The 23,290-nt window shown below is 35.0% G+C and overlaps 3 protein-coding genes across 3 annotated transcripts; all 3 read left to right on the forward strand.

Annotated features, from left to right (window-relative positions):
- The first annotated feature begins 9,324 nt into the window (after window positions 1–9,324).
- LOC101889440 (serine/arginine-rich splicing factor 1A) lies at window positions 9,325–13,708 on the forward strand. Its single transcript, XM_005189901.4, has 4 exons — window positions 9,325–9,646; window positions 9,771–10,149; window positions 11,231–11,322; window positions 11,385–13,708. The coding sequence occupies exons 1-4, from the start codon at window positions 9,483–9,485 to the stop codon at window positions 11,485–11,487; spliced, it is 738 nt and encodes a 245-aa protein (XP_005189958.1). The 5' UTR covers window positions 9,325–9,482; the 3' UTR covers window positions 11,488–13,708.
- A 2,354-nt stretch (window positions 13,709–16,062) lies between these two features.
- On the forward strand, window positions 16,063–18,681 carry LOC131801190 (probable peroxisomal acyl-coenzyme A oxidase 1). The gene is made up of 2 exons (XM_059119413.1): window positions 16,063–18,077; window positions 18,135–18,681. Exons 1-2 carry the CDS (start codon window positions 17,101–17,103, stop codon window positions 18,358–18,360), a joined length of 1,203 nt encoding a protein of 400 aa, XP_058975396.1. The 5' UTR covers window positions 16,063–17,100; the 3' UTR covers window positions 18,361–18,681.
- A 433-nt stretch (window positions 18,682–19,114) lies between these two features.
- On the forward strand, window positions 19,115–21,451 carry LOC101889607 (probable peroxisomal acyl-coenzyme A oxidase 1). Its single transcript, XM_059119412.1, has 2 exons — window positions 19,115–20,230; window positions 20,288–21,451. Exons 1-2 carry the CDS (start codon window positions 19,254–19,256, stop codon window positions 21,336–21,338), a joined length of 2,028 nt encoding a protein of 675 aa, XP_058975395.1. The 5' UTR covers window positions 19,115–19,253; the 3' UTR covers window positions 21,339–21,451.
- The last annotated feature ends 1,839 nt before the right edge of the window (window positions 21,452–23,290 follow it).

Raw genomic sequence — 23,290 nt, forward strand, 5'->3', positions numbered from 1 at the left:
CCCCCAAATGTCAATATTTAGGGAGCTATTACCGTTCTAAAATAAACTGAATGAAAAAGCATGCTAAAAACCCCGAAATGTCAATATTTAAGGAGTTATGGCCATTTTAATGTATACTATCTTTCATCTTTAAATAACTAAATGAAAATGGGTGCTTTAACATCCGAAATGTAAATATTTAGGGAGCTATTATCGTCCTAAAATAAACTGAATGAAAAAGCATGCTAAAAACCCCGAAATGTCAATATTTAAGGAGTTATGGCCATTTTAAAGTATACTATCTTTCATCTTTAAATAACTAAATGAAAATGGGTGCTATAACCCCCCAAATGTCAATATTTAGGGAGCTATTACCGTTCTAAAATAAACTGAATGAAAAAGCATGCTAAAAACCCCGAAATGTCAATATTTAAGGAGTTATGGCCATTTTAAAGTATACTATCTTTCATCTTTAAATAACTAAATGAAAATGGGTGCTATAACCCCCCAAATGTCAATATTTAGGGAGCTATTACCGTTCTAAAATAAACTGAATGAAAAAGCATGCTAAAAACCCCGAAATGTCAATATTTAAGGAGTTATGGCCATTTTAATGTATACTATCTTTCATCTTTAAATAACTAAATGAAAATGGGTGCTTTAACATCCGAAATGTAAATATTTAGGGAGCTATTATCGTCCTAAAATAAACTGAATGAAAAAGCATGCTAAAAACCCCGAAATGTCAATATTTAAGGAGTTATGGCCATTTTAAAGTATACTATCTTTCATCTTTAAATAACTAAATGAAAATGGGTGCTATAACCCCCCAAATGTCAATATTTAGGGAGCTATTACCGTTCTAAAATAAACTGAATGAAAAAGCATGCTAAAAACCCCGAAATGTCAATATTTAAGGAGTTATGGCCATTTTAATGTATACTATCTTTCATCTTTAAATAACTAAATGAAAATGGGTGCTTTAACATCCGAAATGTAAATATTTAGGGAGCTATTATCGTCCTAAAATAAACTGAATGAAAAAGCATGCTAAAAACCCCGAAATGTCAATATTTAAGGAGTTATGGCCATTTTAAAGTATACTATCTTTCATCTTTAAATAACTAAATGAAAATGGGTGCTATAACCCCCCAAATGTCAATATTTAGGGAGCTATTATCGTCCTAAAATAAACTGAATGAAAAAGCATGCTAAAAACCCCGAAATGTCAATATTTAAGGAGTTATGGCCATTTTAAAGTATACTATATTTCTTCTTTAAATAACTAAATGAAAATGGGTGCTATAACATCCGAAATGTAAATATTTAGGGAGCTATTATATTTAAGGAGTTATGGCCATTTTAAAGTATACTATCTTTCATCTTTAAATAACTAAATGAAAATGGGTGCTATAACCCCCCAAATGTCAATATTTAGGGAGCTATTACCGTTCTAAAATAAACTGAATGAAAAAGCATGCTAAAAACCCCGAAATGTCAATATTTAAGGAATTATGGCCATTTTAAAGTATACTATCTTTCATCTTTAAGTAACTCAATGAAAAAGGGCGCTATAACGCCCGAAATGTCAATATTTAAGGAGTTATGGCCATTTTAAAGTATACTATCTTTCATCTTTAAATAACTAAATGAAAATGGGTGCTATAACCCCCCAAATGTCAATATTTAGGGAGCTATTACCGTTCTAAAATAAACTGAATGAAAAAGCATGCTAAAAACCCCGAAATGTCAACATTTAAGGAGTTATGGCCATTTTAAAGTATACTATCTTTCATCTTTAAATAACTCAATGAAAAAGGGCGCTATAACCAACGAAATGTCAATATTTAAGGAGTTATGGCGATTTTAAAGTATACTATCTTTCATCTTTAAATAACTAAATGAAAATGGGTGCTATAACCCCCCAAATGTCAATATTTAGGGACCTCTGACCGTTCTAAAATAAACTGAATGAAAAAGCATGCTAAAAACCCCGAAATGTCAATATTTAAGGAGTTATGGCCATTTTAAAGTATACTATCTTTCATCTTTAAATAACTAAATGAAAATGGGTGCTATAACATCCGAAATGTAAATATTTAGGGAGCTATTATATTTAAGGAGTTATGGCCATTTTAAAGTATACTATCTTTCATCTTTAAATAACTAAATGAAAATGGGTGCTATAACCCCCCAAATGTCAATATTTAGGGAGCTATTACCGTTCTAAAATAAACTGAATGAAAAAGCATGCTAAAAACCCCGAAATGTCAATATTTAAGGAATTATGGCCATTTTAAAGTATACTATCTTTCATCTTTAAATAACTCAATGAAAAAGGGCGCTATAACGCCCGAAATGTCAATATTTAAGGAGTTATGGCCATTTTAAAGTATACTATTTTTCATCTTTAAATAACTAAATGAAAATGGGTGCTATAACCCCCCAAATGTCAATATTTAGGGAGCTATTACCGTTCTAAAATAAACTGAATGAAAAAGCATGCTAAAAACCCCGAAATGTCAATATTTAAGGAGTTATGGCCATTTTGAAGTATACTATCTTTCATCTTTAAATAACTCAATGAAAAAGGGCGCTATAACCCCCGAAATGTCAATATTTAAGGAGTTATGGCCAGTTTAAAGTATACTATCTTTCATCTTTAAATAACTAAATGAAAATGGGTGCTATAACCCCCCAAATGTCAATATTTAGGGAGCTATTACCGTTCTAAAATAAACTGAATGAAAAAGCATGCTAAAAACCCCGAAATGTCAATATTTAAGGAGTTATGGCCATTTTAAAGTATACTATCTTTCATCTTTAAATAACTAAATGAAAATGGGTGCTATAACCCCCGAAATGTCAATATTTAGGGACCTCTGACCGTTCTAAAATAAACTGAATGAAAAAGCATGCTAAAAACCCCGAAATGTCAATATTTAAGGAGTTATGGCCATTTTAAAGTATACTATCTTTCATCTTTAAATAACTCAATGAAAAAGGGCGCTATAACCCCCGAAATGTCAATATTTAAGGAGTTATGGCCATTTTAAAGTATACCATCTTTCATCTTTAAATAACTAAATGAAAATGGGTGCTATAACCCCCCAAATGTCAATATTTAGGGAGCTATTACCGTTCTAAAATAAACTGAATGAAAAAGCATGCTAAAAACTCCGAAATGTCAATATTTAAGGAGTTATGGCCATTTTAAAGTATACTATCTTTCATCTTTAAATAACTAAATGAAAATGGGTGCTATAACCCCCGAAATGTCAATATTTAGGGAGCTATTATCGTCCTAAAATAAACTGAATGAAAAAGCATGCTAAAAACCCCGAAATGTCAATATTTAAGGAGTTATGGCCATTTTAAAGTATACTATCTTTCATCTTTAAATAACTCAATGAAAAAGGGCGCTATAACCCCCGAAATGTCAATATTTAGGGAGCTATTACCGTTCTAAAATAAACTGAATGAAAAAGCATGCTAAAAACCCCGAAATGTCAATATTTATGGAGTTATGGCCATTTTAAAGTATACTATCTTTCATCTTTAAATAACTAAATGAAAAATAACCCCCCAAATGTCAATATTTAGGGAGCAATTATCGTCTTAAAATAAACTGAATGAAAAAGCATGATAAAAACCCCGAAATGTCAATATTTAAGGAGTTATGGCCATTTTAAAGTATACTATCTTTCATCTTTAAATAACTAAATGAAAATGGGTGCTATAACCCCCGGAATATCAATATTTAGGGAGCTATTATCGTCCTAAAATAAACTGAATGAAAAAGCATGCTAAAAACCCCGAAATGTCAATATTTAAGGAGTTATGGCCATTTTAAAGTATACTATCTTTCATCTTTAAATAACTAAATGAAAATGGGTGCTATAACCCCCCAAATGTTAATATTTAGGGAGCAATTATCGTCCTAAAATAAACTGAATGAAAAAGCATGCTAAAAACCCCGAAATGTCAATATTTAAGGAGTTATGGCCATTTTAAAGTATACTATCTTTCATCTTTAAATAACTAAATGAAAATGGGTGCTATAACCCCCCAAATGTCAATATTTAGGGAGCTATTACCGTTCTAAAATAAACTGAATGAAAAAGCATGCTAAAAACCCGAAATGTCAATATTTAAGGAGTTATGGCCATTTTAAAATATGCTATTTTTCCTCTTTAATAAACTGATCACAAAACATAGCTAAAAACCCCGAAATGTCAATATTTACGGAGTTATAGCCATTTTAAAATATGCTATTTTTCCTCTTTAATAAACTGATCACAAGCCCCGAAATGTCAATATTTACGGAGTTATGGCCATTTTAAAATATGCTATTTTTCCTCTTTAATAAACTGATCACAAAACATAGCTAAAAACCCCGAAATGTCAATATTTAAGCAGTTATGGCCATTTTTAAATATCCTATTTCTCCTCTTTATTAAATTGATCACAAAACATAGCTACAAACTTCGAAATGTCAATATTTACGTAGTTATGACCAGTTTAAAATAACCTATTTTTCCTCTTTAATAAAGTGATCAAAAAACATAGCTTAAAACCCCGAAATGTCAATATTTACGGAGTAATGATCATTTTGAAATGATATTTTTCCTCTTTAACTAAAAGAGATGAGTGGAAATGTTTCCCAGGGGTAAAGCAGGGGATACCATGGTTTCGGAAAGTGTCACGTATCCTCATCAGTGCACATTCTTTCCGCATTTTATCAACCTACTCTACCCTGAACGTTGAGGAACATGTTTTTATCCGGTTTAACAGTATCACTGACCAATCACAATTAATTTGTCTATGAAAACAAATCTTAAAATTATTGTGAATAGTTAATAATTACCATTAATCGCTTCAAAATCATAGCATGTAAATTCGCTATTAAGAGTTGTCAAAACATTTTTTTGTTGAACACTTTGATTTTGTAGGTTTTTTCACTCAATTAAATATTAATTTTAAATAGTAGCATGCGTTGTAAATTATTTTGTAATATTGTCAATGTAATGAAAATTTATATTCATTCGAAATAAAACTTTCAATTCATAACCATCAAATAAAAATAATAAAATCAAGAGGTTATGGGCGACCAAAGAAAGGAAGTTCCTCATGGAATAGTTCAATTTAATGGAACAAATTATGAAAACTGGAGTTTTTGTGTAAAAATGTATTTGGATGCGGTTAATGTGTTGGAAGTAATTGAATCAGCCCTGGAAGTCGATGCTTCAAATGAGAAAAAAATTAAGTATCGCGAGATGGATATGAAAGCTAAATGCATTATAGTCAGTTGTATTCATGATGTAAGAGATAAATCTTCTGCAATTCAAATGTGGAATGCTTTAAAGAACGTTTTTACGGTGAGATCATCTACAAATCAGACAATATTGAGGAAACAGCTGGCAAATTTGAAATTATTAGGAGATACAAAAATGATGGATCATTTTTTAGAATTTGATGGACTTGTACGCTAATTAAAGTCAGCTGGAGCAAAATTAGACGAGCGCGACTTGGTGTCGCAACTGTTTGTAAGTCTGCCTGAAAGTTATGACCCTCTAATAACAGCTTTGGAAAATATAAAAGAAGATGAATTGACATTATCAGTGGTAAAACAACCTTTACTAGCTGAAGAGGCAAAAAGGGGTGATAGAATTAAGGACGATGGTGTTGGAAAATCAGGAACTGTTTTTGTTGCTCGCAAAAATAATAAATTCAAATTCAATGGAAAATGCCATAACTGCGGAAAAATGGGACATATGAAAATGAATTGCAGGTTTAGAAAAGAAGCAAATTTCTCAACGAACCACCAAGAATCCACTGTTCCTTATTCTGATAATGAAAGTGAAGATGAATTTGTGTGTTTTATGGTAAATGCAAATATGAGTGAGGCAACCAACATTAGCTTTATTTTGGATTTAGGATCAAGTGACCATATTTCAAATAATCGGAGTTTTTCTCATGATCTGAGAACGATGAAGATGCCTTTAACAATAAGTATTGCCAAAGATGGGGAACAGCTGACTGCAAATGAAATGGGTGATATACATGGACACGTATCTACTGGTCAACGTATTATTCTTAAAAATGTTCTTTATGTACCAAATTTGAGAGAAAATTTGATATCTGTTAGCAAGATGTCAAAAGCAGGGTTAGAGGTAGTTTTCAAGAAAAATACTGCAACAATTTTAAACAAAGGTAAAGAATTAGCCATAGCTGAACCAAGAGGTAATGTTTTTGAACTTAAATTTATTAAATGTATAAACTGTTCATATTTGTGTTCTAACGATGAGGGAAGGCATTGGCATTGTAGATTGGGCCATATAAATCAAAAGGACCTTGAGTCAATGAATCGAAAGGAAATGGTGACGGGTATGGGAAATGTAAAATGTTTCGGCTTGTGTGACGTATGTTTAAAGGGGAAGCAGTGTCGGGGACCCTTCAAGGGTGTGCATATCCATAGTTCTCGTGTCTTGGAAAGAATTCACAGCGATGTATGTGGTCCTATATCTCCAAAAACTCATGATGGTTACAAATATTATGTTTCATTCATTGATGATTTCACCCATTTTGGAGTTATCTATTTGATGAAAAGCAAATCAGAAGTATTCGACAAATTTAAACAATAAGTGCAAAATTTTTAACAAAAATATCCATTTTACGTTGCGATCAGGGCACAGAGTATCGTTCAAAAGAACAATTGCAGTACTATAAAATGAAAGGAATACAACTTGAGGAAACTATTGCATATACTCCGCAACAAAATGGTGTAGCTGAACGGTTCAACAGAACTTTAGTTGAAAAGATTCGAACAATGTTGATAGGATCAAATTCTCCAAAAGAAATGTGGGGAGAAGCTGCTTTGACTGCCGTATATTTGTTAAATCGGACTCCAACTAGGAGTGTTAATGATGAAATTACGCCAGCGGAACTGTGGTATGGAAACAAACCAGATATAAAGAAATTAAGAATTTTTGGATGTAAAGCCCATGTTTGGATACCGGACCAAAAGAGGAAGAAGTTAGATCCAAAGAGCATGGAGGGAGTTATGATTGGATACACAAGCAATGGCTATAAAATTTGGAATATGACAACCAGAAAAGTAGTGACAGCACGTGATGTTAAGTTCGACGAAAAAAAAGGGAGATATTAAAATGTCAAAATAATATTGTTAAAATATGCAGCAATGAACAAGAGAGGGATGAAGAAAATGTCATAACTGCAAATATGGATGATTCAAGAACCGGCGGAAATATAACGGATATAAATGTGGAAAATACAAATGATGGTGGACTTAACAAAGATAACGTACAACTACAAACTACTAGCGATGATAGCCAAGATATGTTGAACACACAGGAAGATGATCCAACAACTTTAAGGAGAAGTTCTCGGGGTCTTATACCAAAAGTTTTCAAAGAGTACTTTACAGGCTACAATGCAGATATTGTTGACAATGTAATCAGTGAAAATCCAGAAACCTATGCAGATGTTTTAACAAAAAAAGACAAGAATGAATGGCTTAAAGCAATAGAGGAGGAAGTAAAATCAATGGACTACAACAATGTTTGGACCATAGTTGAAAAACCTGAAAATGTAAAACCTTTGAAGTCAAAGTGGGTATTTCGCATAAAGAAGGATGAATATGGAAATGTTTCAAGATACAAGGCGAGATTGGTGGCTAAAGGATATTTACAAAAACATGGCATAGATTATGAAGAAACCTTTGCACCAGTAGCTAAACTTACAACAATGAGAATAATCTTAGCAGTTGGAGTTCAACGCGGATATTTTTTCCACCAAATGGATGTCAAAACTGCATTCCTACATGGGGAATTAAAGGAACAAATATTCATGGAAGCGCCTGAGGGAATTGTCCTTGACAACAAAAAGATTTTCCGGATTAATAAATCTATATATGGTTTAAAACAAAGTCCACGTTGCTGGAATGAAAAAAATAATGATTTCTTTTTAAAAATTGGATTTGTAAGATCGAAGCGTGATTACTGTCTTTACGTCAAATATACAAATTCTACTACAACATACATACTGCTATATGTTGATGACTTATTAATCGCATGTAGCGACAAAAATGAGATTGATATTTTGAAAAATTACCTACGCAAGGAATTCAGCATGTCAGATATTGGAAATCTGAAATATTTTTGGGAATTAAAATAGACTACAATAAAAAGGATGGAGTTATGAAATTATCACAGGAAAGCAATATATCCAGAATCTTAGAAAAGTTTCAAATGATTGATTGTAATCCGGTTGCAACACCAATGGAAAAATTGGCAGAGTTATCAAATTCAGGGCCAACAAAACAACCATACAGACAACTTTTGGGAAGCCTTATGTATATTATGTTATGTACAAGACCTGATATTTGCTTCCACATTGGATATATGGCGCGTTTTCAAGAAACTCCAACAGAAACGCATTGGGAAATGTTAAAGAGAATTTTAAGATATATTAAGGGTACAAAGCAATTGAAATTGGTTATAAAACGAAATGAAAGTTGTGAATCAATCGGATATGCAGATGCTGATTGGGCTTCCGATCTTATTGACAGAAAATCAGTAAGTGGGTTCGTCTTCCAAATTTATGGAAGTACAATTTCATGGTCAAGCAAAAAGCAAGCTACAGTGGCTACTTCTTCTTCCGAAGCAGAGTATATAGCGTTAAGTGCAGCCACATCAGAGGCAATATGGATAAAAGGAATCCTAGAGGATATGCATATTGTTGAAAATACATATACTGTACCTCTGTATGAGGACAACCAAGGGTGCATATTTATGGCAAAGAACTCAGAATGTAAAAGATCGAAACATATCGACATTAGGCACCATTTCATTCGAGATCATTTGGCTCAAGGAAATATTGATGTTAGATATATAAAAACAACTGATCAAATTGCTGACATTTGTACCCAAATATTAGGAAGTATAAATTTTCAAATGTTTAGATCTAAATTAAATTTGATAGAGTGAGAGAGGGTGTTGAACACTTTGATTTTGTAGGTTTTTTCACTCAATTAAATATTAATTTTAAATAGTAGCATGCGTTGTAAATTATTTTGTAATATTGTCAATGTAATGAAAACTTATATTCATTCGAAATAAAACTTTCAATTCATAACAATCAAATAAAAATAATAAAATCAAGATTTTTATATTTAAATAAATAACACTTTTAACGTCACCCTAAACCATGCGCCTTTAATGAAGGTTGTCCATAACAACTCTAAAACTACGACTACCACAACTAAACTGGTTGCCTGGTAACCGCAGCTGGTGACGAGTAATTGGTACTCTAACGATGTACATACACAGACATCCAGCCACAATACAAAGAAGGTGCGCATTGCAAAAAAGGGCCAGCCATAACGCGACACGAAAAGACAAAAGAAAAACGCAAAATCTTGTAAAAAACAGTGTTTATTTTATTGAATTTGTTGAAGAAAGTTGTAAATAAACACAAAAACAATGGCATCACGTAATGAGTCACGAATCTATGTTGGAAATTTACCACCAGATATTCGCACCAAAGATATCCAGGATTTGTTTCATAAATTTGGCAAGGTTACGTTTGTCGATTTGAAGAACCGGCGTGGTCCGCCATTTGCATTTGTCGAATTTGAAGATGCACGGTAAGTGTTTGGGATAAAGTTTGAGTTCTCTATTCTATGGCGTTCTTGCAATCGCCTTATCAGTTAAATGTATTTTTATTTCTATTATAAATTTATTGTTGTTGTGTGTGTATGTGTGTTTCAGCGATGCCGATGACGCTGTTAAGGCCAGAGACGGCTACGACTATGATGGCTATAGACTGCGTGTGGAATTTCCCAGAGGTGGTGGACCTGGCAGTTATCGTGGTAACCGCAATGAAGGCGGTGGAGGAGGACGTGGTCGTGATGGTGGTGGCCGCAGTGGTCGAGGACCACCAACCAAACGTTCCCAGTATCGTGTTCAAGTCACAGGCTTACCTGCTTCAGGTTCATGGCAAGATTTGAAGGATCACATGCGTGAAGCAGGCGACGTCTGCTTTGCCGATGCCTATAAAGATGGCACTGGTGTTGTTGAGTTTCTACGTTTGGAAGATATGAAATATGCCATCAAGAAATTGGATGATTCAAGATTTAGATCACATGAAGTAAGTACATAAAAAACAAGAACTATATAAGGCGATGTAAATGACTGGTATGCATTGGGAATATAAAATCAACGGAATGATTTTTATTACTCTTACAAGGGGTATGTCCATAAATAGCAGAACAAAGCCACGAAAGCTCAATAATTTATTTGAGTGTAATCGTTTATTATTGTATTCATAAGCTTGTTCTATTTGAGATATTGGCATTAAATAGCTTTCACCCTCTAAACTCATACAGGCGATCATATTTTTTAGTGCAAACAGTTTATCAGGATAGAAAGAGAAAACAACTAGTTTCCTTTTCATGACTAATCTACTGTATGATCTGAAATATTCTTAATGAAGGGATGACTTCCTTCCTATCCCACGGTTGAGGCTTGTTTTATTCAATATACGATTAGGAAAAATGTACGTGGTTGTACAATACTGCATACTCCGTTTCAATTAAACTTGCTATGACGAAGATTCCCCTGCCAATTATTGTTTGAAATAAAGAGGAGGAAAATGAGTAAAAATGAGGGAGGTCTTCGCATAGAAGAGCTGAAGAAGGTCTTCGCATAGAAGAGCTGAAGAAGGTCTTCGCATAGAAGAGCTGAAGAAGGTCTTCGCATAGAAGAGCTGAAGAAGGTCTTCGCATGGAAGAGCTAAAGATCTCCGCATAGAAGATCTGAAAGTCTTCGCATAGTAGAGCTGAAAGTCTTCGCATAAAAGACCTAAGAACCTTCTCATAGTAAGCATAAAAGTCTTCTCATAGAAGGCCTAAAGGACTTATAATAGAAGCCCTAAAAAGGTCTTCTCATAGAAGCCCTAAAAAGGTCTTATCATAGAAGCCCTAAAAAGGTCTTATCATAGAAGCCCTAAAGGTCTTCCATAGAAGCCCTAAAAGTCTTCTCATAGAGTCCCTAAAAGTCTTTTCATAGAGGCCCTAAAAGTCTTCTCATAGAAGACCTAAAAGTCTTCAAGTCTCTTCTCATAGAAGACCCACGAAGAGCTAATGTTTTCTTTCAAGAACGCACAAAACATTCATTTTTGTTAATAATTTACGTATGTCACTAATTCATATTATAATTTCTATTTTCAGGGTGAGGTATCCTATATTCGGGTACGTGAAGACACTGGCGATAATGACCGTGGTGGTGGCCGCGGAGGTGGTGGAGATTTTGGACGTGGCAGGTAAGCACCGTCAGAAATTTATTTAAAAAGATTGCCTTCATTAATAAAATCAATTTTCATAGGTCTCGCTCATTCTCACCTCGCCCCAGAAGACGTGGTACTCCAACCTACTCACCAGTAAGACGGCAAACATTCTCAAGGTCACGATCTCGTTCAAACTTTTAATTTTATCTATTCCGAAAAACAAACAAACAAATGCTAAGAAAATGAAACTCAAACCCACACTAAGATATATATTCAAACACCCGCAAAAAGTCGATTTTCTAGCAAGAAGTCCCAATTAAATAAGTATTTTTGAGAGAGTCAAACAAGAAAGTCCACAACAAGTACGAAATATGAATTAGAAACTTTATAGCAAAAAGTTTTCAAGACGACGTTTTCTCATGGCAAAACTAAAAGAAAAACAAAGCTTAAGATACAAAACATAAAAACGAAAACCGCAACGCTTTTCTTTGTAAATCCCAATTCCAGCAACTCAGAAATTGAAAGAAACAAGTATGCTCATGATCACAACATACACCACGAACAAAAACGGTTTCCTACTTTTTTACAAATGTATTTTTTCCTTGTTTTAAACATTATTTTATTTTGGCCTCCTACTTTTTTATGTAGATTTTTTTTGGTTATTTATGTAATAAGTACAAAAGATATAGAGGAAACATTATTTGTATATCGATTGCTATAAGTTAAGGGAGAAAAATCAGGGCTTAAATAGTTTTATAGTGCAGTACGAGAGATTAACAATTCAGAGTTCATAATGTGAAATATGAATATCGAAACTTAAATCTTTGGAGATTATTCTTTAATTTCATTTACATTCCTTGATTTTAATCCTTTTAACTAATATTTTTATTTGTTGTTTTTAAAGGTCTCCTCTACTAACAAACTACTTCACCGAACACTTATTGATATAGTAGATACAAACAAACATATGATCCAAATATATAAAATGAAATTTTAAAATTCTGCGAATATAAATCAATTTGAAATGCCATGAACTTCAAGTGGAGAAAACGAAAACGTCAAGATATAGTTTCACATAGATAAGGCGGCGAGGCAGTAGCATTTAAATTTCCAATTCCCATCCTTTCCTCTTATTAAAGAGAACGATCTATCCAAGATGCTTCTAATGTACACCTTCAAGAAATATGACAACTATTATCTGTCAGTCTGAAACCCAACATTTGCAATATAAGTAATATCGTAGGATATTTTGATTCAAATTTCACAGGAACCATCATTTGAAAATAGCTCTTGTTCCCAATATTTATAATGATATCCTTGCTAAAGCTTGATGTTAAATGTTTTCAATGTAATCCCCCGTTCTTTGTAATTCCATACACCTAATATCCCCTTGTAATAGATTTTATAGACATCCCCTTTCATCAACAACTACTTGTTTTAGAAAATATTTTTCACAACATTTTTATTAATACAATTTTTTTCTTAATTTTTCTTCTCTTTCCTCTTCAAAACGGAATGGATTTGGATTGGAGGGAAGGAGTATAAAAAAATGGAGGAGGGTTTAAAAAGGAAAGGAAAAGGATTTTTGGTAAAAAAAAAAATAATTAAAGGAATGGATTAAAAGGAAAGGAGGAAGAAGGACAGGACATAAAGGATTGGAATGTAAAGGAGAAGAAGGATAATGGAAGGAAAATACTTCGGCTTTGGAGATGGACTTCTTACTCTTCTTAGCATTACAGGATACAAGGATTCATTTGAAACATTTCATGGATTTATTTTTGTAAAATTGCAAAACAAGCACCATTTATTTGTATGGTTCTTTGGAATTTTACACACTTCAAAAATTACAATACGATATCACATTAGGATTTTCCTATGAGCACACTCTTCTTCACATTCGCTAAATTTGCTTTAGGACAACGAGGGAGGATTTGTCATGGATTGTTGGTAATTATTTTTTTATTAAATGCTGTTTGCAAATATGGTCTGGCAATGCTACGCTCACAAGGATTGTTCAGTAACGACCAGTCTGCAAGTGGCTGTCCATTTGTACAATTTTCTTCACCTCTTCTGGATCAAACAACTTGTTCCCTGCACATTTTTTCTCACACACACACGAGACCATCATGATATGTGGTCTTGTCGTTGGTTTGTGGAAAAAGTCCTGGATATATTTGGTATTTTTGGACAAGCAAATACTTTACATTTGTTTTCCGCCCGTCGTCGTACCCATCCACGCATCTGCTGCGCCCATTTGTAAAACCCGCCATAAGACAGTCACACTCTGCTTCTTGTTCTTCTACGCTAAACAAACAGACAGATTCTAGGACCACATAAATAATAAAACGAACCTCTCATGTCGGATTCCTAAGTCGGTATGTTTTTCTTACAAAAAAAAATAATTTTCATTTTCCATTCAGCATTGCATTTTTGTCTATAGCTGCTAAAGTAATATTTATAATTAAGCCACTAAAACCAATATGAATAAACATTAACAATTTTATCAATTATCGTATTCACAAATGGCAAAGATTTTTTTAAAAAAAAGTTGTAGAAAATAACAGCAAACAATTCAATAAAAGTCAATCAAATTAAAATTAATTATAAAAAGAGTTTTATTTGTTTTTAATGACTACATTCGTTTTCTAAGATGACTAGGTGTTTAACTAGCCTAAAATAACTTTTAAAGTGTAAAAAAAAAAATTAAATGTTCGATTATTTAAATATATTTTGATTTCTGTTATGATTTCTGTTATGATTATTCAAATTGTTGACCCTCTATGGAGTAGGTTCCGAAGGAATGGTCCAATATTGTTCATTTCGTATCGGACCTAAAAAATATGATATAAATATTGCGACGTGCCAGAAATATACTATATTGGTTACTTCCTTCACTTTAAATGAGATATGTGATAATTTTTAGAAAATGTTAAAAAGTGAGCGAGGTACCAGTTATAAACGAGCCAAGTATTCAATTTTCATACTTCATCTAATAAAGATAAAAATATTGGTATGGGAAAAATTAGAAGAAAATCGAACATTTATATCCAATTTTATGCAAAATCATAAATTCCATATTCATATCAGTTTTCTGAGTTTGAGAGAAATATTTGGATATAGCAAGTTGTCTTTACAACGCTTACTTGTTTCGCAACATATGACAGATAAAAGTATTGAAAATTGTGACCCTTTGTACTGGTGTGTTAGCAAAATGTTTGTATGTGTGAAATTTGAGGGGAGTTGGATCATTATTTCTCATTCTTTGAGCGTTTTGTCTTTCAAAATCTTGAACCCTATATAGGGAAGGTACCAGAAGAATTGGTCCGACCTCTACCATATTCATAACATACCTTGTGTTGATAGAGATATTGAGATGTACCGAGTTTGAAAGTGTTCGGATGTTAATTTCGCGTTTTATGAGCTTCATGGAAATTCAAAACGTTGACCCTTTGTGGCGGAGGTACCAAAAAGAGTGTACCGATACATCCCATCTTCACAGCAGATATTGTGTTAGTGGAAATAATAGGATGTGTGATGCATGTAGAAGCTTATTTCAGATTTTTTAATCGTTTTGGTTATTAAAAACTTCGACCCTTTGTGGGGGAGGTACCAGAGGGAATGGTCCGATTGGTACCATCTTTATAACAGACCTTGGGTTGATGGAAATATTGAGATGTACTCAGTCTGAATGGAATCGGATGTTAATTTCACGTTTTATGAGCTTCATGGATATTTACATTTTTGACCCTTTGTTGGGGAGGTACCAGAAGAAGTGGACTGATATATTCCATCTTCACACCAGACCTTGTATTAATAAAAACATTGTAATGTGAGTAATTTGAAGACAATCGGACTGTAACATCCATTTAATAAATGTTATAATTATTCAAAATGTTGATCCTTTGCGGGGGAGGTCTTATTGTAGTGGGTCGATATCTGATGTAAATATTAGGATTCGCAAAGTAGCAAAATCGGATTATCCTTTCTCTTTCTGTGCAGTAAATTATTTTCTTTGAAAATGTTGACATTTTGTGGAGGAGGTACCAGAAGGAGTGGACCGATATTGGCTATCTCCGAACTCGATCTAAGTTTGATAATAATATTACGATGGACCTAGTTTGGGCCAAATCAGATAGTGCCTTTGAGAGTTATCGTAAGTACCAGCCAGCCAAACAGATAGACGGACGGACATTGCTGAAACTGGTTTGGTCCACAGAGATCTGGGGTCAAAAATCGTTATTTCGATAGCTATATGGCTGAGCGTATAAAAATGTAAAAAGATGGGCCCTACCCTGCACAACATGTAAATTCCATTGATGCAAATTTTGAAGTGTATTCTCGTTAATAGAGGCCAATGTGTCAGTAAGGTGTCTGAACCAAATTGGAATATTATGCGAAAAAGAGTTCTAGGTTTGCATTATGGGTACAGATTTATAAAGCTTCGTTGATTGTCGGGGTCCCAATGAAGAACGACATATTATCCCAGCCTTCAGTCGTTACTGCATTAATATAGTGCAATTGGACACTTTTTAGTACGCTACTCATTGTTTTTGATTCAGTTAAAACGCTGGTCCAAGATCGTACCGAGGTAGGCACACGGGGAATTATTTAACTCCATCCCGTACTAGCAACGAAAATGTATCTATTTTGCGTTTCCTTGTGAATAGTACAAGTTTATTCTTTTCAGGATTGACCGCCAGACCACTGTTTCCTCCTGGAAAACACTATAAGGTGTAAAATGTAATCAAACAAGAAAAAAGTTGTAAGATCGGCTGGGCCAATGTTTGAATACCATCCACCATTTGGAACGATTTTGGCAATTTTCAAAAAAATAAAATCCGTTAAAAATTTTGTTAAAATCTTGAAAATACCGATTGTAGCCCTTATATTAGGCTCTAAACGACGACGTGGACCTGCATAGGCAACTTTTGTCATAAGCCATTACAATTTTCAAATGCGGAACAAAAAAAATGCTGAATAATGTTGTTATAATCATCAAAAATATCGAATATCGGGAGGTGCCGTTATATGGGTTCAATACGTAGACGTGGACCTGCACAGACAATTTTCTGTCTTAGGCTGTAGTATCCATTACGAACTTCAAATACCAAATTTGAAACAATTCCGGTGAATAATGTCGCTAAAATCATCAAAAAACGAAAATAGGGAGATACCATAATATGGGGACTATTACTGATTTATTTATGCTGATCAAAAATATATATACTTTGTGGGGTCTAAAATGTATATTTCGAGGTGTTACAAACGGAATGACAAACTTAATATACTTGGATAAGCTTTCAAATATTTTTCCGAAATTATTTCTCTGAACCAAAAATTACAACAGTTGTTGTGAGCGAGATCAGATATTTAAAGCCATAAACGCCAAAGACAGGCTTTATAGTCAGTTATAAAATGTCGGATTTCTCCTTTTGGGATTTTTATGGGAAATCAATGGCTTATTTCTCTTTAACAGTGCATTCTACGCCAATGGTAACTCCAATTGAACAATTGCCCCTACGATATATTTATCCGGCATCTAGCAATCTGCAACAAAGCACTCCCTCTTATCATCCACTGATAAGATGCCGAATAATACAAAATCCAAACAAACAAGTTGTTATTTATACAAACAAGACGCCGCTCATCGGGCAGAGCGTTTGACTGGAGTAAAAGTGCAACTTTTCAGTTGTTTGCAAAAAGTGAAACAGATAACATAGCAAAGCGGAATATTTTGCAAGCGTTTTGTTTTGAGCAAAGCGTAAAATCAAATCATAAACAGCACAATAAAGTGGAACTTATTTAGCAGTTATTATGGCCCCTGCAACAGCCATTAATCCCGACCTAGTACAAGAACGTAAAAATGCCACAATAAATAGTGAAGAATTTGCCATTTGGTGGGCCGGAGGCAGCAATGAACTCTATAAGAAGCGAGAAATGGCTAAACTATTTTATGAAGATCCACAATTTGTGGATCACCAACACATTGCCAATATGTCGCATAAGGAGCTTTATGAGTATACAACAGAAAAAGCTGTACGCTTTCTGCTCAAGCTGAGAGAGTACTTGAAAAAACAACAGCCAGAGGCGGCTCCCCTAACACCCATTGAGGAAATGTATGAATTGCGTGCCCTAATGGGTGGTCCATTGGGTTCTGGTCTGTTCCCAGCCAACTTTCCTCTACGCCTGCACTATTCCATGTTTCTGCCAACCCTTCTAAGGCAAGCCAGCGATGAACAGTGTAAACTGTGGTTAGAAAAGGCATGGAATTTTGATGGCATTATTGGTACCTATGCCCAGACTGAACTTGGCCATGGCACCTATTTGAGGGGTCTTGAGACTAGAGCCGATTATGATATAGAAAAGCAAGAATTTATTCTCAACTCACCGACACTCACCTCATACAAATGGTGGCCGGGGGGTTTGGGTTTAACAGTGAATATGGTGGTGCTAATGGCTCAGTTGTATATCAAGGGACGTTCATATGGTTTCCAACCATTTTTGGTACGTATACGAAATGAAAAGACGCATGAACCTGAACCAGGAGTGGATGTAGGTGATATTGGTCCCCGCATTGGTTTGAATGGTGTCAATAACGGTTATTTGGGTTTGAAAAATGTCCGCATACCGTTAAATCAAATGTTATCGCGCAACAATCAAGTTTTACCAGATGGTACATTTGTTAAGGGTCCCGAACCACTGTTGCTGTACGGAACTATGGTTTATGTGCGTGTTATGATTGTACGTGATGTTTCTGTGAATCTTTTGCAGGCCGCTACGATTGCAACGAGGTAGAAATGCAAATCTTGCCATAATCTAACACTTATTTCCACTTATTCTTCTTTTAGATACTCTGCAGTGCGTCGTCAAGGTGTCGAAGCTGGCGGCCAGCAGGAAACACAAATTATTGTTGTTGTAAGATCGGCTGGGCCAATGTTTGAATACCATCCACCATTTGGAACGATTTTGGCAATTTTCAAAAAAATAAAATCCGTTAAAAATTTTGTTAAAATCTTGAAAATACCGATTGTAGCCCTTATATTAGGCTCTAAACGACGACGTGGACCTGCATAGGCAACTTTTGTCATAAGCCATTACAATTTTCAAATGCGGAACAAAAAAAATGCTGAATAATGTTGTTATAATCATCAAAAATATCGAATATCGGGAGGTGCCGTTATATGGGTTCAATACGTAGACGTGGACCTGCACAGACAATTTTCTGTCTTAGGCTGTAGTATCCATTACGAACTTCAAATACCAAATTTGAAACAATTCCGGTGAATAATGTCGCTAAAATCATCAAAAAACGAAAATAGGGAGATACCATAATATGGGGACTATTACTGATTTATTTATGCTGATCAAAAATATATATACTTTGTGGGGTCTAAAATGTATATTTCGAGGTGTTACAAACGGAATGACAAACTTAATATACTTGGATAAGCTTTCAAATATTTTTCCGAAATTATTTCTCTGAACCAAAAATTACAACAGTTGTTGTGAGCGAGATCAGATATTTAAAGCCATAAACGCCAAAGACAGGCTTTATAGTCAGTTATAAAATGTCGGATTTCTCCTTTTGGGATTTTTATGGGAAATCAATGGCTTATTTCTCTTTAACAGTGCATTCTACGCCAATGGTAACTCCAATTGAACAATTGCCCCTACGATATATTTATCCGGCATCTAGCAATCTGCAACAAAGCACTCCCTCTTATCATCCACTGATAAGATGCCGAATAATACAAAATCCAAACAAACAAGTTGTTATTTATACAAACAAGACGCCGCTCATCGGGCAGAGCGTTTGACTGGAGTAAAAGTGCAACTTTTCAGTTGTTTGCAAAAAGTGAAACAGATAACATAGCAAAGCGGAATATTTTGCAAGCGTTTTGTTTTGAGCAAAGCGTAAAATCAAATCATAAACAGCACAATAAAGTGGAACTTATTTAGCAGTTATTATGGCCCCTGCAACAGCCATTAATCCCGACCTAGTACAAGAACGTAAAAATGCCACAATAAATAGTGAAGAATTTGCCATTTGGTGGGCCGGAGGCAGCAATGAACTCTATAAGAAGCGAGAAATGGCTAAACTATTTTATGAAGATCCACAATTTGTGGATCACCAACACATTGCCAATATGTCGCATAAGGAGCTTTATGAGTATACAACAGAAAAAGCTGTACGCTTTCTGCTCAAGCTGAGAGAGTACTTGAAAAAACAACAGCCAGAGGCGGCTCCCCTAACACCCATTGAGGAAATGTATGAATTGCGTGCCCTAATGGGTGGTCCATTGGGTTCTGGTCTGTTCCCAGCCAACTTTCCTCTACGCCTGCACTATTCCATGTTTCTGCCAACCCTTCTAAGGCAAGCCAGCGATGAACAGTGTAAACTGTGGTTAGAAAAGGCATGGAATTTTGATGGCATTATTGGTACCTATGCCCAGACTGAACTTGGCCATGGCACCTATTTGAGGGGTCTTGAGACTAGAGCCGATTATGATATAGAAAAGCAAGAATTTATTCTCAACTCACCGACACTCACCTCATACAAATGGTGGCCGGGGGGTTTGGGTTTAACAGTGAATATGGTGGTGCTAATGGCTCAGTTGTATATCAAGGGACGTTCATATGGTTTCCAACCATTTTTGGTACGTATACGAAATGAAAAGACGCATGAACCTGAACCAGGAGTGGATGTAGGTGATATTGGTCCCCGCATTGGTTTGAATGGTGTCAATAACGGTTATTTGGGTTTGAAAAATGTCCGCATACCGTTAAATCAAATGTTATCGCGCAACAATCAAGTTTTACCAGATGGTACATTTGTTAAGGGTCCCGAACCACTGTTGCTGTACGGAACTATGGTTTATGTGCGTGTTATGATTGTACGTGATGTTTCTGTGAATCTTTTGCAGGCCGCTACGATTGCAACGAGGTAGAAATGCAAATCTTGCCATAATCTAACACTTATTTCCACTTATTCTTCTTTTAGATACTCTGCAGTGCGTCGTCAAGGTGTCGAAGCTGGCGGCCAGCAGGAAACACAAATTATTGATTTCCTAACACAGCAACAAAAACTATTTCCCCAGATTGCCAAAGGTATTTTCTATCGTTTGGCAGCAGATCGTGTTTGGGATTTTTATCGCGTTGTTAGCAAAGAACTGGATAAGGGCAATAAACGTAATCTAGCCGAATTGCATGCATTATCATGCTGCTTAAAAGCCATCTGTTCCGATGAATCTGCCAAAGGTGTTGAAATTTTGCGTAAAGCTTGTGGTGGCCATGGTTTTATGGCTTCGGCCAACTTTGGTAACTTGTATGCCGCCGCAACAGCAGCCTGCACCTATGAAGGTGAAAATACGGTGCTTCTCTTACAGACGGCAAGATTTTTGGTGAAAAATTTTTTAGATGGCCTAAAGCGTCTGGTCCTACCCAAAACTGTAACATATTTGCGTATGAGTCCTCAATTTAAATGGTCCGGAAAATTGGAAACTTTAGTAACAGTTTTGGAAATCACCTCTATGGAACGTGTTCGACACACTTTCTTCCTCATGCAACGGAATAAGAAAAATCCCAAGCAGACAAATCATGCCGGTATACAATTGACCAAGGCAGCTGTTATGCATGGTCGTGCTTTCCTGGCGCGCATGGCGTTGGATAGTATTCGTGAGCAAATAAAGAAAGGAACTATACCACCAGCCTTACGTGAAGTTATGGATCAGTTGCTGAACATATTCATTATGGATTTATTCCTCTCCAGTGTTGATGAAATTCTTTGCTTTATTCCATCGATCAAAGGTAAACAAATCCATGAGGTGGAGGCACGTTACGAAAAGTACCTATTGGCTTTTCGTCGCAATGCCGTGGCTGTGGTGGATGGCTTTGATTATCATGATCGTGATTTAGCCTCAACTTTGGGCTGCTATGATGGACGAGTCTATGAACGTTTGATGGCAGAGGCTCGCAAGTGTGAGTTGAATTCGGAGCCGGTTAACACTAAATCTGCAGCATATTTGAATAGACTCATGAAAGCTAAGCTGTAAGGGAGGAATTTGCTGAGGATAGATTTAAGACTTTGTTTTTGTGTTCATATATTATTATAGGTTTATTAAAATTATGACTATCTTATTAAAGTGACTGAGGGATATGGGTTCATTATGTGACTGTATAATTTCCAATAAAAAAAATGTAAAATAAAATGGTATTATTATTGCAATAGGATATAGGAAATAAGAAAATATTTATTAAAACAGTTGGGAGTCGATGGATTTATGCGTTATAGAGAAAAAAAATTATAAGGATACTGAAAATGGCTTGAAGAAGTCATGAAACATACACAGATACAAGGTGAGATGAAAAAAAATGCAACCAACTTCAGACTGCTGTCATTTCTAAGCCACTCGTCCAACAGCTGTTAAAAAGTTATTCACGATGAAATTCACGTTCTTTATATTTGGCTGGAAACCATAAGTCCAGCATTTAAATGTGAATAAATCTTTTGTGTCTCGTAACCCGACGTCAAGAAAGTGGACAAACGAAAACAGCAACATCAGCAGAAATGGTTCGAAAAGTAAAGAAGCGACTTGATCGAAACCCGCGTCGAAGTGGCCGAAAAATGAAAGTTTAAATCTCAAATGAACATAGGGGGAAAAAGTCCCCCTTTCCACATCGTTCTGAAATTTAAGGACTGTATTTTAGGTATATAGTGCATCCGGTAATGTTACAGTTAACAATATTATTATACCCTCAGCCATATGGCTTTAGAGGGTATATATCATTAGATACGGCCAAAACGTAATAACGGGTTGATCCGAGTTTGCTCCAACTTTGCAAATCGTAATATTTGCATCAGAACTAGATCAGGTGAGAAAATGGAAAATATCGGTTCATTCCTCCCTCCGATTGCTTTCAAATTACACACATGCCAATATTTTCATTAACCCGAGGTCTGGTTTGAAGATGGTATATATCGGACCACTCATTCCTGTACCTCCCTCACAAAAAGTCAACATTTTGAATATTCATGAAGCTTATAAAACTCGAAATTAACATCCGATTCCAATCAGACTTGGCACATGTCAATATTTCTATCAACACAAGATCGGTTATAACGATGGTAGAGATCGGACCATTCCTTCTAGTACCTCCCCCACAAATGGTCAAAGTTTTTAATAAACAAAACCAATTTAAAATCCGAAATAAATATCCGATTCTCTTCAGATTTCACACATTTCATAATTTCTACTGGTACCTTCCCCACAAAGGTCCAAAATTTTGAATATCAATGAAGCTCATAAAACGCGAAATTAACAACCGATTCGATCCAGACTTTCTACATCTTAATATTTCTATAAACACAAATCTGCTATAAAGATGTTTGAGATCGGACAAATTCTTCTGGTAACTCCCGCACAAAGGGTCAAAGTTTTGAATAATGAAAACGATTATAAAATACGAAATAAGCATCCGGTTTTCTTCATATTTCACAAATCCCATTATTTCTTAATAACTCAAGATCTTCTGTGAAGATGGGATATATCGGTCGACTCTTTCTGGTACCTTCCCCACAAAGGGCCAACATTTTGAATATCAATGAAGCTCATAACATACAATTCCATTCAGACTTGGCACATCTCAATATTTCTATCAACACAAAATCTGTTATAAAGGTGTTATAAAGACTCCTTCTGGTACCTCCCCACAAAGGGACAACGTTTTGAATAACCAAAATCAATTTTAAATCCGAAATAAGCATCCGATTCTCTTCATAATTCACACATCCCGTTATTTCTACTAACACAAGATCTGCTATGAAGATGGGATCCGTCGGTAAACTTCTTCTGGTAACTACCCCACAAAGGGTAACAATTTTCAATATCAATGAAGCTCAGAAAACGCGAAATCAACATCCGATTCTATTCAAACTTGATACACCTCAACATTTCCATCAACACAAGATCTGTTATAAAGATGGTAGAGATCGGACCATGTTTTC

The sequence above is a fragment of the Musca domestica genome, unplaced genomic scaffold, assembly GCF_030504385.1.
Source record: "Musca domestica strain aabys unplaced genomic scaffold, Musca_domestica.polishedcontigs.V.1.1 146, whole genome shotgun sequence".
Classification (NCBI taxonomy): domain Eukaryota; kingdom Metazoa; phylum Arthropoda; class Insecta; order Diptera; family Muscidae; genus Musca; species Musca domestica.

Coding starts and splice junctions, on each gene's coding strand:
- LOC101889440 (XM_005189901.4), top strand. CDS start 9,483: ATGGCATCACGTAATGAGTCACGAATCTATGTTGGAAATTTACCACCA. Junction 9,647..9,770: donor GTCGAATTTGAAGATGCACG/GTAAGTGTTTGG, acceptor TGTGTGTTTCAG/CGATGCCGATGACGCTGTTA. Junction 11,323..11,384: donor GGAGATTTTGGACGTGGCAG/GTAAGCACCGTC, acceptor CAATTTTCATAG/GTCTCGCTCATTCTCACCTC.
- LOC131801190 (XM_059119413.1), top strand. CDS start 17,101: ATGGCCCCTGCAACAGCCATTAATCCCGACCTAGTACAAGAACGTAAA. Junction 18,078..18,134: donor GCCGCTACGATTGCAACGAG/GTAGAAATGCAA, acceptor TTCTTCTTTTAG/ATACTCTGCAGTGCGTCGTC.
- LOC101889607 (XM_059119412.1), top strand. CDS start 19,254: ATGGCCCCTGCAACAGCCATTAATCCCGACCTAGTACAAGAACGTAAA. Junction 20,231..20,287: donor GCCGCTACGATTGCAACGAG/GTAGAAATGCAA, acceptor TTCTTCTTTTAG/ATACTCTGCAGTGCGTCGTC.